Here is a 13,278-nt window from a genome sequence, read left to right as displayed (position 1 = left end):
TATTTAAATTCAATTTGTCTTTTTTTAAGGTAATAAAATTGGAACCATTTTTTACAATTCCACTTTTATAGAAAAAGCGTTTCAACATTATTAAGCATATAATTCCTGACATTAGTGCATATGCTGAAATTAAATTTCTGATCCGTTTTTTTACAAGACTTGATGATTAAAAGAATTCTTGAGGCTTTATTATTTATTAAATCAAATTTGAGAAGTAGAGTTGTAGGTGAATAAATCATCCTCATGTGAGTGAATCACCTGGTGTGAACATGTGACAAATCGTCATTAGCCCTTGTCCTAATATCATGTTTTCCATAATCTTCAAGTGAATAAATCATCCTCATGTGAATAGATGTCGTAATCGTTTTAAGGTCTTCACCATAATCAATCAATGTTTTTTTAAGTATTTATCATTTCCCTATCATCACCTTCAATTTTTTTAGAGTTTATATAAATTTTACGGTGGTGTTATATAGAGGACACAAATAGCTTTTCGTCATCTTTCATCATGTTTTGATCAGATCATCATCATTCATCCATCATCGTCGTGAGGATCATAATCATAAGACCCTTTGTTATGAGGTCACGCCCGACCACGTGGAGGAGAGTTTGGCGTTAGGTGGCGTTACACACTGCCCATTGAGGCGTGAAAGCCAGTGAAAAAGAGATGGGAGTGGAGGCTGTAAGACCGGAGGGTATGGGCTCCATCCCCGGTCCATCGCCCTCAAAGTTGGTCGTCCCACACCGGCCCCTTGTGGCCCGTCCCGTCTCAAGCGGCCTCTCCCCAACGATGGAGACGAGCCAAATTTTGGTGGGCCCCTTCAATCATGCCGTTTAACAACGGCTATTTAAAAAAAAACAAATTCATTTAATTTAAAATCTATATAAATACCCACACATTTAACCATTTTTATATAAAAATTCACCCACTTTCTCCAAACAACTCTCTTTACACACCATTTTTATACAAAAATTCACCCATATTCTCACATAATATTCTCTAAAAAATACACCATGTCATCTTCCTCTTCATCGGGTTCGACGGACACCATGAAAGCCGTAAAATATTTTATAAACAAGGTGGTAGAGACGACACAACTAATTTTGGAAGAAGAAGAGGAGGAGGAGGTTTCGTCACAACCACGAAACAGGAACCCAGACATCGAGCGAGACCGAGAAAGTTAGTTATATTTTTATGGGGAATTGGCCTTTAATAATCTCACCTATACCTTATTGGCCATTAATAATCCCACCTCAGAATATTCCCCCCACCAGTCCCACCTTTCACCTATTTTTCCTACAATGGTCCCTCGTTATAAAAACTTAACGGAGTTAAGCTTTTTTCCAAATTACAAACAGATTTTTTAGGGCTTTTGACCAGAATGATGATACGAGTCCAATGATGTAAAACTTACTTCGAAATGGTTCTCCAAGTGACTTGATTTTGGTTAATTGGAAATTTAAACACCCGAATTGAAGCGCCGTTTTCATCTTTTGGAGCACCGTTTCCAGACAAGTTTTACATCAAAAGACTCGTATCGTCGTTCTAATCAAAAGCCCTAAAAAATTTGTTTGTAATTTGGAAAAAAAAGCTTAACTCCGTTAAGTTTTTTTTTTTTTTTTTTTTTTTTTTTTTTTTTTTTTTTTTTTTTTTTAACGGGGGACCATTGTAGGAAAAATAGGTGAAAGGTGGGACTGATGAGGGGAATATTCTGAGGTGGGATTTATTAATGGCCAATAATGTCTAGGTGGGATTATTACAGGCCAATTTCCCTATTTTTATTCTTGTATTTTTATTTTTATGTTTTTAGTCTTATATTTTAAATTTTATGTTTTTAGTCTTATATTTTTATAGCGTTGCATTATATTTTTATTTATAAGTTGTATATATATTTTTTTATCTTGTAGGTGCTCACCAAAGATTATTCACCGATTACTTTGCCGACGAGCCGTTGTAATCGGAGGCTATTTTTAGACGTCGTTTCAAAATGAGTCGTCGACTTTTCTTACGTATAGCCGACGATTTAGCCGCTTATGACCCGTTTTTTACCTTGCGACCCGATGCTAGAGGCAAAACGGGCTTCACCACCTTACAGAAATGCACTGTGGCGATTCGTCAACTAGCTTATGGGACGGCAGCCGATGCTTCGGACGAATACTTAAATATGTCCGAAAGAACTGCTAGAGAATGTTTATACAAGTTTTGCAAACTTGTGGTGAGGCTCTACAGCCAAAAATATTTGCGAAAACCGAATTACAATGACGTCCAAAATTTGTATCAACACCACCAAGCAAGGCACGGTTTTCCAGGCATGCTCGGGAGCATTGATTGCATGCATTGGCCATGGCAGAATTGTCCTACCGCTTGGCGAGGAATGTATACGCGAGGCGATCAGGGACATCCAACAATAATTCTAGAAGTTGTTGCGTCTCAAGACCTATGGATTTGGCATGCTTTCTTTGGGATTCCTGGTTCGAATAACGACATCAACGTTCTACAAAATTCTGAGGTTTTTGACGATGTTATAAAAGGGATCGGTCCTGATACGAGGTTCACGGTTTCGGGAGTGGAGTACAGACGCGGGTATTATCTTGCCGATGGAATATACCCACCATACTCTACAATTGTTAAAATGGTTAGGCATCCTCCAGATGAAAAAATAAAGAAATTTGCCAAGTTTCAAGAAGCGGCTAGAAAAGATATTGAACGGTGTTTTGGGGTTCTCCAACAAAGATGGCATATTATTGAAAACCCAGTACGCGCTTTTACACCCAAAACGTTGCGATACTGTATGTATGCTTGTATTCTGCTGCATAACATGATCCTCGAAGACGAAGGACATGCAATTTGTGAGTATGACGAGAATGCGGTGGAGCAGAATAATGTTCCGGTTAGCGGAGAACAACAAGATTTAAACAGGTTCTCGTTACATAACGATTTCACACATGCCAATCTTCAATCGGACTTGATCGATCACATTTGGAATCTCGGAGAAAACAACGCGTAGTTTTTTTATTTATTTGTAACATTAGGCTTTTTTTTAATGTAACTTTAGTTTTTTTAATGTAACTTTAGGTTTTTTTAAATGTTACTTTAGGTTTTTTTTAATGTAGCTTTAAGATTTTTTTAATGTAACTTTAGGTTTTTATTTAAATGTAACTTTTTTATTTTTATTTACTTTGTTTTAATTAATATGGCAAAAAAATAATAATAAAGAAATGGGGGAGGACCATCCACCACACCCTTGGATAGTCCCCAAGGGGATGGTCCTCCACCTATGCTTATGTGGCGCCTATGTGACGGAGGGTCCCTTTAGGGACGATCCTCACCATACCCCATAGTATAGTAGCGTGAAGGAAGAAGATTTCTTGATGGGGACCACATCCAGCGGTATCATGACCGTTTAATTAACACACCACACACACACACACACACACATATATATATATATATATATATATATATATATATATATATATATATATATATATAACACCGTTTCCTACATTTCTTCCATCTCTCACACTTTCTCTTAACTTTTTATATTATTTTAAACATGAATTTTGTTATTGAGTCATAAGATTTCAACCTCGAAGATGAAGTCATAACTACAAGTCTACATCTATTCAGTTGAGTTAAAAGTTCACACCATGTATTTTTTTTATATGATCAGGAATTTGAGATATAATGAAGAGCATATATTATAGATGGAGAAAATCGTACTTAAAAGTTAAAACTTAATGCAATCGATTATAGATAACGTGAAACTAACACTTGCGACCTGCAACTTGTACCAACGACACTATTTGCTTATGAAACCACCAAAAGAGACAACCACCAGTAATCTCCAACCTCATGTGACCTTCTCCACCGCTCAAAACTTTAAAATTTCAACTATCGCCGACTCCCAAGTATTTCTGGTGAGGTTGAAGTTGTGGACGGTAGTTTAACAGTGGTGACCGGAGGTTCGAATGGTGGATTCCACCGAACACCCCACCCTTCGAACCTCCGACCACCACTATTAAACTACCATCACCGGAAACACGTTAGACATGGTGGTTGTCTCATTTTGAAGTTCACATGAAATTTTGAAGTTCTAAGCGGTGGAGAGTGCTGCCGGAACAAGTTGTAAGGTCGCCAGAAGAAGTTTCCATGGTTTGTGACGGTGATGGTGGTGGCAGACAGTGGTTGTGGATGGTGGTGATGGTGATGGTGATGGTGATGGTGCCACATAAGCTTCAACATCTGCATATAACCAGATTTTGAGTCACATAAGCGACCACGTTAGCAAATCACTAACTTGTTATAACCTAGTTAGTAAAGGTTTGATGGAGGAAAATAGCTTGAAAGTTGGGACTGGCAGAAGAATTTTTTAAGTTTAGATTATTATCTGCTAATTGATCTAAGTTTGGATTATTAAAATCCAATAACCCTTTATTTTTTAACAAATAAATCATCAAATCTGCTCTTTGTAGGATATAAATACACAATCACTTAGTTATGAAATACACTACTATACCATCACACTAGTCAAACAATGTCTCAGCTATTGAAATTTTATATCATATATTCAAATGTGACTTTAGGTTAAATAAAAGAAGCTAAATAATAAGGTAATGGTGGAGTGTTTGGGGAAATACTTGGTGTTCCTTGTGATCCAGGTTTGACTCCTACTCTCCCCATTATTTTCTGCGGCATTCAGGTGAAAGACGAACAATGGTGGCGCCGGTTCATCTTGGATGGGAGGCGAGGTTTTACCGATTATTCCACTGTCGTGCCTTCGGGTGGGTAGAGGTCAGGTTTTTGCGCATCCGGGAGAGCCAAGAGGCTGGCCGCATGTCACACCCCCAAAATCCACCATGCGGAGTATCACCGCTTGGAGGCATGACATGACCAGGATCGAGCCACCAATCATATTGAACAACTTAATTAAGTAAATAAAACCAACCACAATACAATTGGTGACCAAAAGAAAGTAACCAACTTTAAGTTAACAGCGAAAGCATAAAACGTAAAACCAAAACATAAGTTTAATAAGTTCATAAAGTTCAAATGTTAAGCACGGAACATAACAGTCCATATCCCACAACGACCTCCTCCTCGTGCAAGCTCCATAAGCATCTAGTGACCTGTAAGGCATGTAACAACGAGTCAACAACAAAGTTGAGTGAGTTCACAGTTGGTTGTTTAGTTTTAAGTTGTTTCCGAAAACATGGTTTGTCTTTTGCTGGCTTACTTGTCGTGTGGGTTACCCCATAGTTGAAACTATGATTAACCAGTTCCTTCTTTGTTACCCAAACCATATCCATAATCAGTGTGGGCTTCCCCATGAGAACCACTAGACCGTTACCATATCGACTACTAACGAAAGTAAGTTGTGCCCTACGTCAATGTCTATCATCATTGACAGTTTGCCATAGTCCATTAGTACACGCCCGTCCGACTGGCACAGTGTGAGGTTTGTTAAACCTAATAGCGCTATTAACTAATGACCCACTCGCCATTGGCCTCGGTGATTAAGTTGATATAAAATGAGGGACTTAATGATAGAGTTTTGTCTAGTATGTTTTAAGGTTGTTGTCCTACCCAAGGAGGACGAACGTACGTATTCTACCCAAGGAGAATACGTAGGATTAATATTGGCATCCTACCCATGGAGGATGGCGGTACATATCCTACCCAAGGAGGATATGTAGGTTCCGTTTTAATTCTTTAACCCATTCCCAACCACCAGGAATCCCATGTCTTAGAAAGTGTGTGAACTCACCTTGGCTTGCTCAGTTAGATTAGTTACTCTAATAATCAGAAATCAAGCACGTCCTAATAAGGTACAGATAACAATCAGTTTCTCATGCATAACACGTATCCTACGTACGGTTTATCTACCCCTTACTTCTATCACGTACCACACAATACTAATGTCAAGGTACTTTGTTAAGTTATATTATTTTACCCTAAAATAATATAACTATCTCATAAAATAAACAAGTATCCACACAAGTGTTCTAGTATAAAATATATATTCTAAATATATCTATCTTTAACCATTTTACTTGTAAAAATCAACCTCCGATACTTTGTATTTTTGTAACAAAACTCATGGCGAAGTTTATTTTGAAAAACAAAGTTAAAACGTATTTGTGAACACTTGTTACAAAAATAATTTCTAAGTGTTGGAATTTTTAGAAAATTTCGCCAGAGTTTCCTTTGTAAATGGAGGTGTCCATGCTAATAAGCATATCATTTTCTTTCTAAAAATCATTCAACAATCAACAACAATTTACCAAGAGCAAACTATTCTATTTAAAAACCAACATGAACTTGATGTTTCATAAAAACGCGTAGTAACTTGGTAAGGCGTTTAGTGGGTTTAGTTACTCTCTAAAGTGTGTCTACTTTATTTAAAATCTCATTCTCGGGATTTTTAGATGTTCACAACTTGTGAACATATTTTACAAAAATATTTATTTTCAACATTTTCATGTGTCACTGGTATCCATATACTTACTTTATTTCCACAATAGTGTAAGGGTCATGATCTTTCGAAAACCGTCTTTTAATCTTGGTTTATTTAGGAAAATCACTCACAAGTTTTAGATCTACAAGATCACTAGTTCACTTGGTTTATTATTTTTACAAGAAATCATTTTATCACCAAGTTCATGTCTAAATATGGAGGTGATTCTTTCATGAAAACCCCTAATCACCTCCTACTTGTTAAATCATGTTTTTAATCATAAGTTAGCAAGTTTCATGTAATGATCAACAACATATTTCTAGTAATCAACAAGCAAGCATCAACATATATCAAACAACATCTTACTAACATTATTTCTTCATGAATCATCTTATTTAAGCTTATGTTTCAAGTTTTAAGTGTAAGATCTTATGGTGTTCATATGTTTTCTTCATAATAAACCTTTTAACCACCATAAACATGAAGTAAATAAGGATTAACAAGGAGCTTACAACTAGCTTAAAGCTAGGGAAGAACAAGATGAAAATGTTGAGGATAATAGCAAACGAGAGAGGTCCTTGATTGTAGGATCGTGTAGCTGACCCGAACGAGTCGATTAGAGGAGTTTTGATCAGTTTCAGAGGTGGAAACTAAGAAACTGACTTAGAAACATCTTGTACTTTACTTTAAACACCTTTTAGATTGATATAACACTGATTACACGCACTTGACAAACCGACAGCACTTCGGTAGTCAAAATGAGAATTCTTGCAAATGATTTCGCTCCAAAGACTATATATAAGGTTCTGATTCCGCTTGAAACAGTTCAAGCAGAATAACATGATAACTGATTTCGCTTGAAAGTGACTAAAGTCATTTCAAGCGGAATCACCTTCCCAAGCGAAATCACATCTAATTAACCCTTAAATCTCCTATTTTCTCGATCTACGTGCCCTGATCTAACATATCTAGTACAAGACTCGATACAAGACGAAGTCGACAGATGCATGCACTAACAGACTCCTCCTCAGATGTTGACGAGTCTTTCGTGTCGAGTCTTTACGTCTTCAATCTTTATCAGTCTTCGGGCTTTACTCTTTCGAATCTTCTCTCTAAGATCTTCAGACTCCCCCTTACGATATGCTAGCATTCCTTCAGTTCATCAGCATCATCAGCTTCAGGATCGTAATCTGGTTTTCACATGTTCAAGATTGCTTCCTGGCTCAAATTTTGTCCACAGAGTCCTCAGGTATCGGGAACCTGGCTCTTTAAACACAAGCTTTTCAGGATCGATTACCCTGGCTCTTCAAAATCCATTCCAATATCGTGACCTGGCTCTCATCCAGCTCAGGATCGTCACCTGGCTCAAACTTACACCTGCAAAATATCTACCTCAAAGTAAACCTCTCAAATTTAAACATTTCAAATTTTGGAATTTAGACTCTCCCTCAAGTTTAACTATAATCTTGATGAACCATTTGTAGATTTGATCAAAACACATTTGTTTTCAAACACAGACTCTCCTTCACAAAATGTCATCATGTTTAGCACTTGGAACTTTGAAAATCAGCTTTCCAACACCAGTTGTCAAAAATCTTTTTGATTTTTCAAAAGTTTATGTTAAAACATACTAAAAATCTTTTTGGATTTTTGATTTTAAAGAAATACAGTAAAGAAATATTTACAGACAATATTTTTTTGAGTTTGTGTAAGAGGATCATATCAGTTTTTGAGACAAATCAACAACACCGTTAAGCTTCATTTCATTTTAAGTTCTAAACAATTCACCTAGAGTGTCAGTATATTGGTCCACTTAAATTTTCACACAAAGTTCAACTGTTTCGAGATACGGTATTAATGTTTTAAGCACTTAAACTTATTCGCGTGTCCCACTACTTGAATATACTCCCGTATCCATATCCCAATATTCAGTCTTACAGGTGAGTATACCTAGATGATATCTGTAGGGGGTTTGATGCGAAACCGTGAGAGCTCAGGTCAGAACGTCCGTTCAGCAGAGAGATGACGGTTCGACTTTTGGTGTGTCCCCTTTAGAGGATCTTTTCTTCACCAGCACATGATTAGCATTTTTCAATGTTTCATCATTTTTTATGCTGAGGGCGGTGCTATATTTCAAGCTTTTGCAGAATGTATTATACGGGGACTAGGTCAGAATTTCCATTCAGCAGAAGTCCCGGGATAATACCCCAGATATCATTGAGCATAAAGACCTAGTATCTCAGAAAGAGGGACATTTCAAACAAGATTTCAGGGGTTACCTATATATCCAAGAAATTGTTCCCCACGAAATAAGCAAGTTTGAATTTAGGTTTATATCTCGACACAATCTACTAAATGTGCAAAAACCTCCTGACACATCATCAGTGAGACCGTTTATCACATTTTTATCTTTCCAATTCTTTAGCATGTTGTGACAGTCCACTGATGTACTATCATTTCCTCTTTTTCACAACAAAACTCGTTTTTGATTTTTATCATGTTTTTGACTTTTTCAAATTTTCTAATGTTTTTGAATTTTCTGAAATTTTTACTCCCCCTAAAATGCAAACACATTTTAAAAAAATTTGAAAACAAACTGTACAAATAAAGTTGACAACCTATATCAAATTGCCTCAATTCGCCATCCACTTGGCATAAACAATCAGAACTCCCCCTTACAACAAACCATTTTCTCATTATGATTTCAAAACACTTAAGTTTTTTTAATCAAAATGATTTTTCCGGAAAATAAGTTTAGTTGATTATATCACTTGTAGGGACTGTTCATCATATTGTCTTTTAACCAAAAATATGAGGATTACATCAAGTTCAAATTAATGACCTTGAGTAATCACTTTGTCAGAATCAAATTCTGTACCACTTGTAAGTAAGACACTTATAAGAAAATCAAGTACAACTTAATGTCCTTGATTTACCACATGTAGGAATATCACATCTACACAGAATCATTTTACCAATCAAGATGCCAATTCCTGCTTCACACTTACCAACCTGGAAGCTCTGGCAAGTCCTCATCCTGTAAAAATTTTCAACATTAAAATTCATTTACAAAATCTATTTTAACAAGAATGATGCCGATTCCTGATCCGCGATTACAAACTTGGGATCTCCGGCAATTCCGGTTTTTCACATATTAAACATAGGCATCCAAGCCTCAGCAAGCTTGGATGTTAGCTTATCAAGTTCACTTTCACTCAGGGTATATGTTGCTTTCTTTGTTTCGTAAAACTCTTTTACCCCTTTCACTTTTCGATCAACCATTTTTCCAAAAATCTTTTTCACGTTTCCATTAAACGCCTTATCGACATCAAATTCTTTCTTTTCAGAATAAAATTGATTCGATATCTCAACTTTACCAACTTTTGATTTAAAATTTTCAGACCTCAATGGTGGAAAGTTCTCATCATCCATCGGAGGTACTGAGTTTTCTTCTTTGATCTCTACTTGTGACTCCTCTGATTTTGTGGAATCAAGTTCATCGCCGACTTTTTCATCTGACCTCTTAACAACCCACTTTTGGTTGTCTTTTGCTTTCTTTTTATAAAATTTTTTCTTTGAACACTCACCAACTTCATAAGTTGAATTTTCAAAAGTTTTAAATTTTTCAGTTGGTGGTTCAACATCGACAACTTTTTCTTTCAATTTTTCAGAAACTCCTTGTTTTGTCTTAATATTTATCGGACAATTCCATGCAATGTGACCAGCTTCACTGCATTTAAAACAGGTTCTAGTCTCTTTTGGAAGAAACACTCCAGTTGCTATCTTTTTCTTCTCAGCAAGAAACTCCTGGTTTGATTGTCTCCAGAAAGGTTTCTTCTGTTCATCCTCAGCACTTCCACCTGAAACAAATTCTGTTTTCGTTTTAGAATTTTTCTCATTTTTATAATTTTCTAGTGAAATAAAACCTAAACCTTTCTTTTTGAAATTACCATTATGGTTTGGTTTCTTTTGAAAACCAGAACCAGAATTGTAACCATTTTTCTTGTTTAATCGCTGTTGAACTCTTGAAGTGTATTTTTTAGGTTTTCAAGTAAGATTTAAATCTTTTATTTCAGAAATATTAATTTTTGTCATTTTGAAAACCTTTTTGATCATTTCAATTCTAACACTTCTTATTGGGAATTCTTTGTCAGAATATAATTTGTCAGAATCATTTAAAGTGTATGCCACTTCAAAAGTTTCATCATTCAAATTTGATTTTAATAACAAAAATTCTTTACTGTAAGCCCTTTTAACCATCGATTTTGAACTGTTGACTGACGAACTTGACCCTCCAGACTCAGACTTTGACTCAGACTCCTCATCAGTATCCAACACCTGATCGACCACCTTTTTGATTAACTCAGACTCATGATCAGTGTCGGACGAGGTAAACGTGAGGTCAATGTTTTCTGGTAATTCATCAGTTGTATCGGTTTTTAACTTTATATTAACTGCCTTTTCAACTTGCTCCTCATTTGGTTTTCTGGGAGAATAACCTTCCCAAATCGGAGGCGGACACTTGTTATAACTGACACTCGGTTTCTTACCAGTATCTTTCTTCTTTGGCATGTCATCTTGAAAAGCTTCCATACCTGCAACAGTCAGATAAATTCGATCAATAAGATAATCAGAACTAGAATAACTCTGTAATAATCGTCTGATCCTCTCATTTTCTATTTTTCGGTTTCCAACTCTTGCTTCCACTTTGTACTTTCTTCGATGTAGAAATTAATAGCTTTCTGCTTCGTCATCATTTTTGCATTCATCATCGTCTAGGCATTTTCTCTTTCAGAATTTGTCTTTTGAAGACCAGTTACTGTTCTGTTCAAAACATCATAAGACTCCTTCACATAGTTAAGATTGAACAGTAATTGTTCCTTTATCTTCTCATACTCAGCCAGCTTCTCGTCTTTTGCTGCACATTCCTTGCATGGTTCTAAACACTTTGAGCAAGGCTTGATGACTTCCACAATCTTTTCTACTTCAACGACTTTTTCTACTTCAATCACTTTCTCTGTTTCAACAATCTTCTCAGCAACACATTCAACTTCTTCATTTTGAACAGTTTCATCTTCTTGAGCAACACTTTCAGACTTCATTTGTTTTTGTTCTTTTGCTGCTCGTCTCTCCTTCAGCTTCTCCAAGCGATCTGCAAAATAAAATTGAAAGCTTTCAGGAGATAGATGAGTTTTAGCAATATTAATATGTTTTTCTTCCTCATCATCACTACTGTCATCAGTAGGTGATTGATCAAACTCTACTGATTTGTCAGAACTATCATCCGAAGAACCAGAATCAGATGTTGTTTGATCAAAAACAGCTTCTCTTTCTGAACTTTCATCACTTTGTAAATTTTCATCTGAACTCTATGAGCATTCTTCTGATGAAACAGATTTTTCATCTTCATTCTTCACACTAACTCCAATAGATTTCATCCATTCAGTAAACATATCTGGTTCTTTCACAATCTTAGCAATGAAAGCTTTAAACTCTCCCTTTTCATCAACAAACATATCCCAGTTAAAGCCTTCAGGTAGCCTTTCATCATCTTGATTGATTAGGCATGCTTTGCTGTCGGATGAAACGTATTTGTTCCAGTTAAAACTTTCTTGATTCCCCAAACATGCTCTTTTTGAATCCTCAATCACTTTTCGACCATGAGCCACTTGTGGTTCTTGTTGTTGTTGCTGACCAACTTGTTGATATATGGCTTTCCGGTAGTAGTCATCTTTTCCGAACGGATTCTTAACTTCACTTGCTTCTTTGTTCTTGCATTCCCTCTTAAAATGACCTTTCTCCCTGCATAAAAAACAAGTAACTTTAGATTTATCAAAACCCAAAGTTGAAACATGTGCATCAAGAATGTCATTTCTTCCAGTAATCAATTTGAATTTTTCAGCTCTTCTCAGGACACTAGCTAGACACCATTTGATGTCCATGAGCTCCATTTCTTCAGCGTCTATCTGATCGTAATCTTCCTTCGTAGGCATAGGATTTCCGATTCTCCCTGCAACCAAACCTTCATAGGATAGTAGCACAGAACCAAGTAATGCCATGTGATCTTTCGCAACTTCTTCAGAGAAAATTTGACCATCAGGAAGATTCAAAGCAATGTTGCATTGTATCACATAACCATTTCCACTTTTAGAGCTTTGATGCTGAAAGCTTGATGTTGTATCTTTTGGATTAACACTCGGATATGAAGAGAATCCACTGCTTTTGTTTGAACTTGTTGGACTCTGTATGCCCAAGACACATATTAAATTGATGTGGCTAGTACGTTATGATCCAAGTCGAGTCATACCCAATAACAAGCTAGATAAACACTTAGAATATTTATTTATGATATGATCAAACAAATAAATATTAACACTTACAATATTTAGAAATTGGTTTTCTAAATAATTACACTTGATAAACTAATAAATTATATGGATAATTTATTTTGAGAGAATATTTTATTTTGTTATTTAATGGGTTAAATAACTTAATAAAAGTTGTATAAAGTCTTGTGAACATATGATGTTACATTTTATAAATGTTATAAAATATATACAAGACTTATATTTTATAAAAGAATTTGTATTTTTTTTTATAAAATAAAAGCTAGGCCGCCACCCCCCCATGGTGTTCTTCCCAAACCTTTTTGTCCAATGGGATGACATGCAATTGTCATAAGTTAGAGACCATTTGATTGGGTGGTCTTCCCTAAACTTTTTGGTCCAATGACAATGCATGCAAATGCATGTGTTAGAGGCTCTCACATTGGGTCTTTTTGGTGGCAAGATTCTCTCATGTTAATATAATTAATTTGTTG

General features: G+C 35.9%; 1 protein-coding gene across 1 annotated transcript; it reads left to right on the top strand.

Annotated features, from left to right (window-relative positions):
• Positions 1 to 1,988: 1,988 nt before the first annotated feature.
• LOC110924879 (protein ALP1-like) lies at positions 1,989 to 3,008 on the top strand. The gene has a single exon (XM_022168858.1). The coding sequence runs from the start codon at positions 1,989 to 1,991 to the stop codon at positions 3,006 to 3,008; it is 1,020 nt and encodes a 339-aa protein (XP_022024550.1).
• Positions 3,009 to 13,278: the final 10,270 nt, after the last annotated feature.

The sequence above is a fragment of the Helianthus annuus genome, chromosome 17 (genome assembly GCF_002127325.2).
Source record: "Helianthus annuus cultivar XRQ/B chromosome 17, HanXRQr2.0-SUNRISE, whole genome shotgun sequence".
NCBI classification, from domain to species: domain Eukaryota; kingdom Viridiplantae; phylum Streptophyta; class Magnoliopsida; order Asterales; family Asteraceae; genus Helianthus; species Helianthus annuus.
This window is presented reverse-complemented; position numbering and strand designations above follow the sequence as displayed.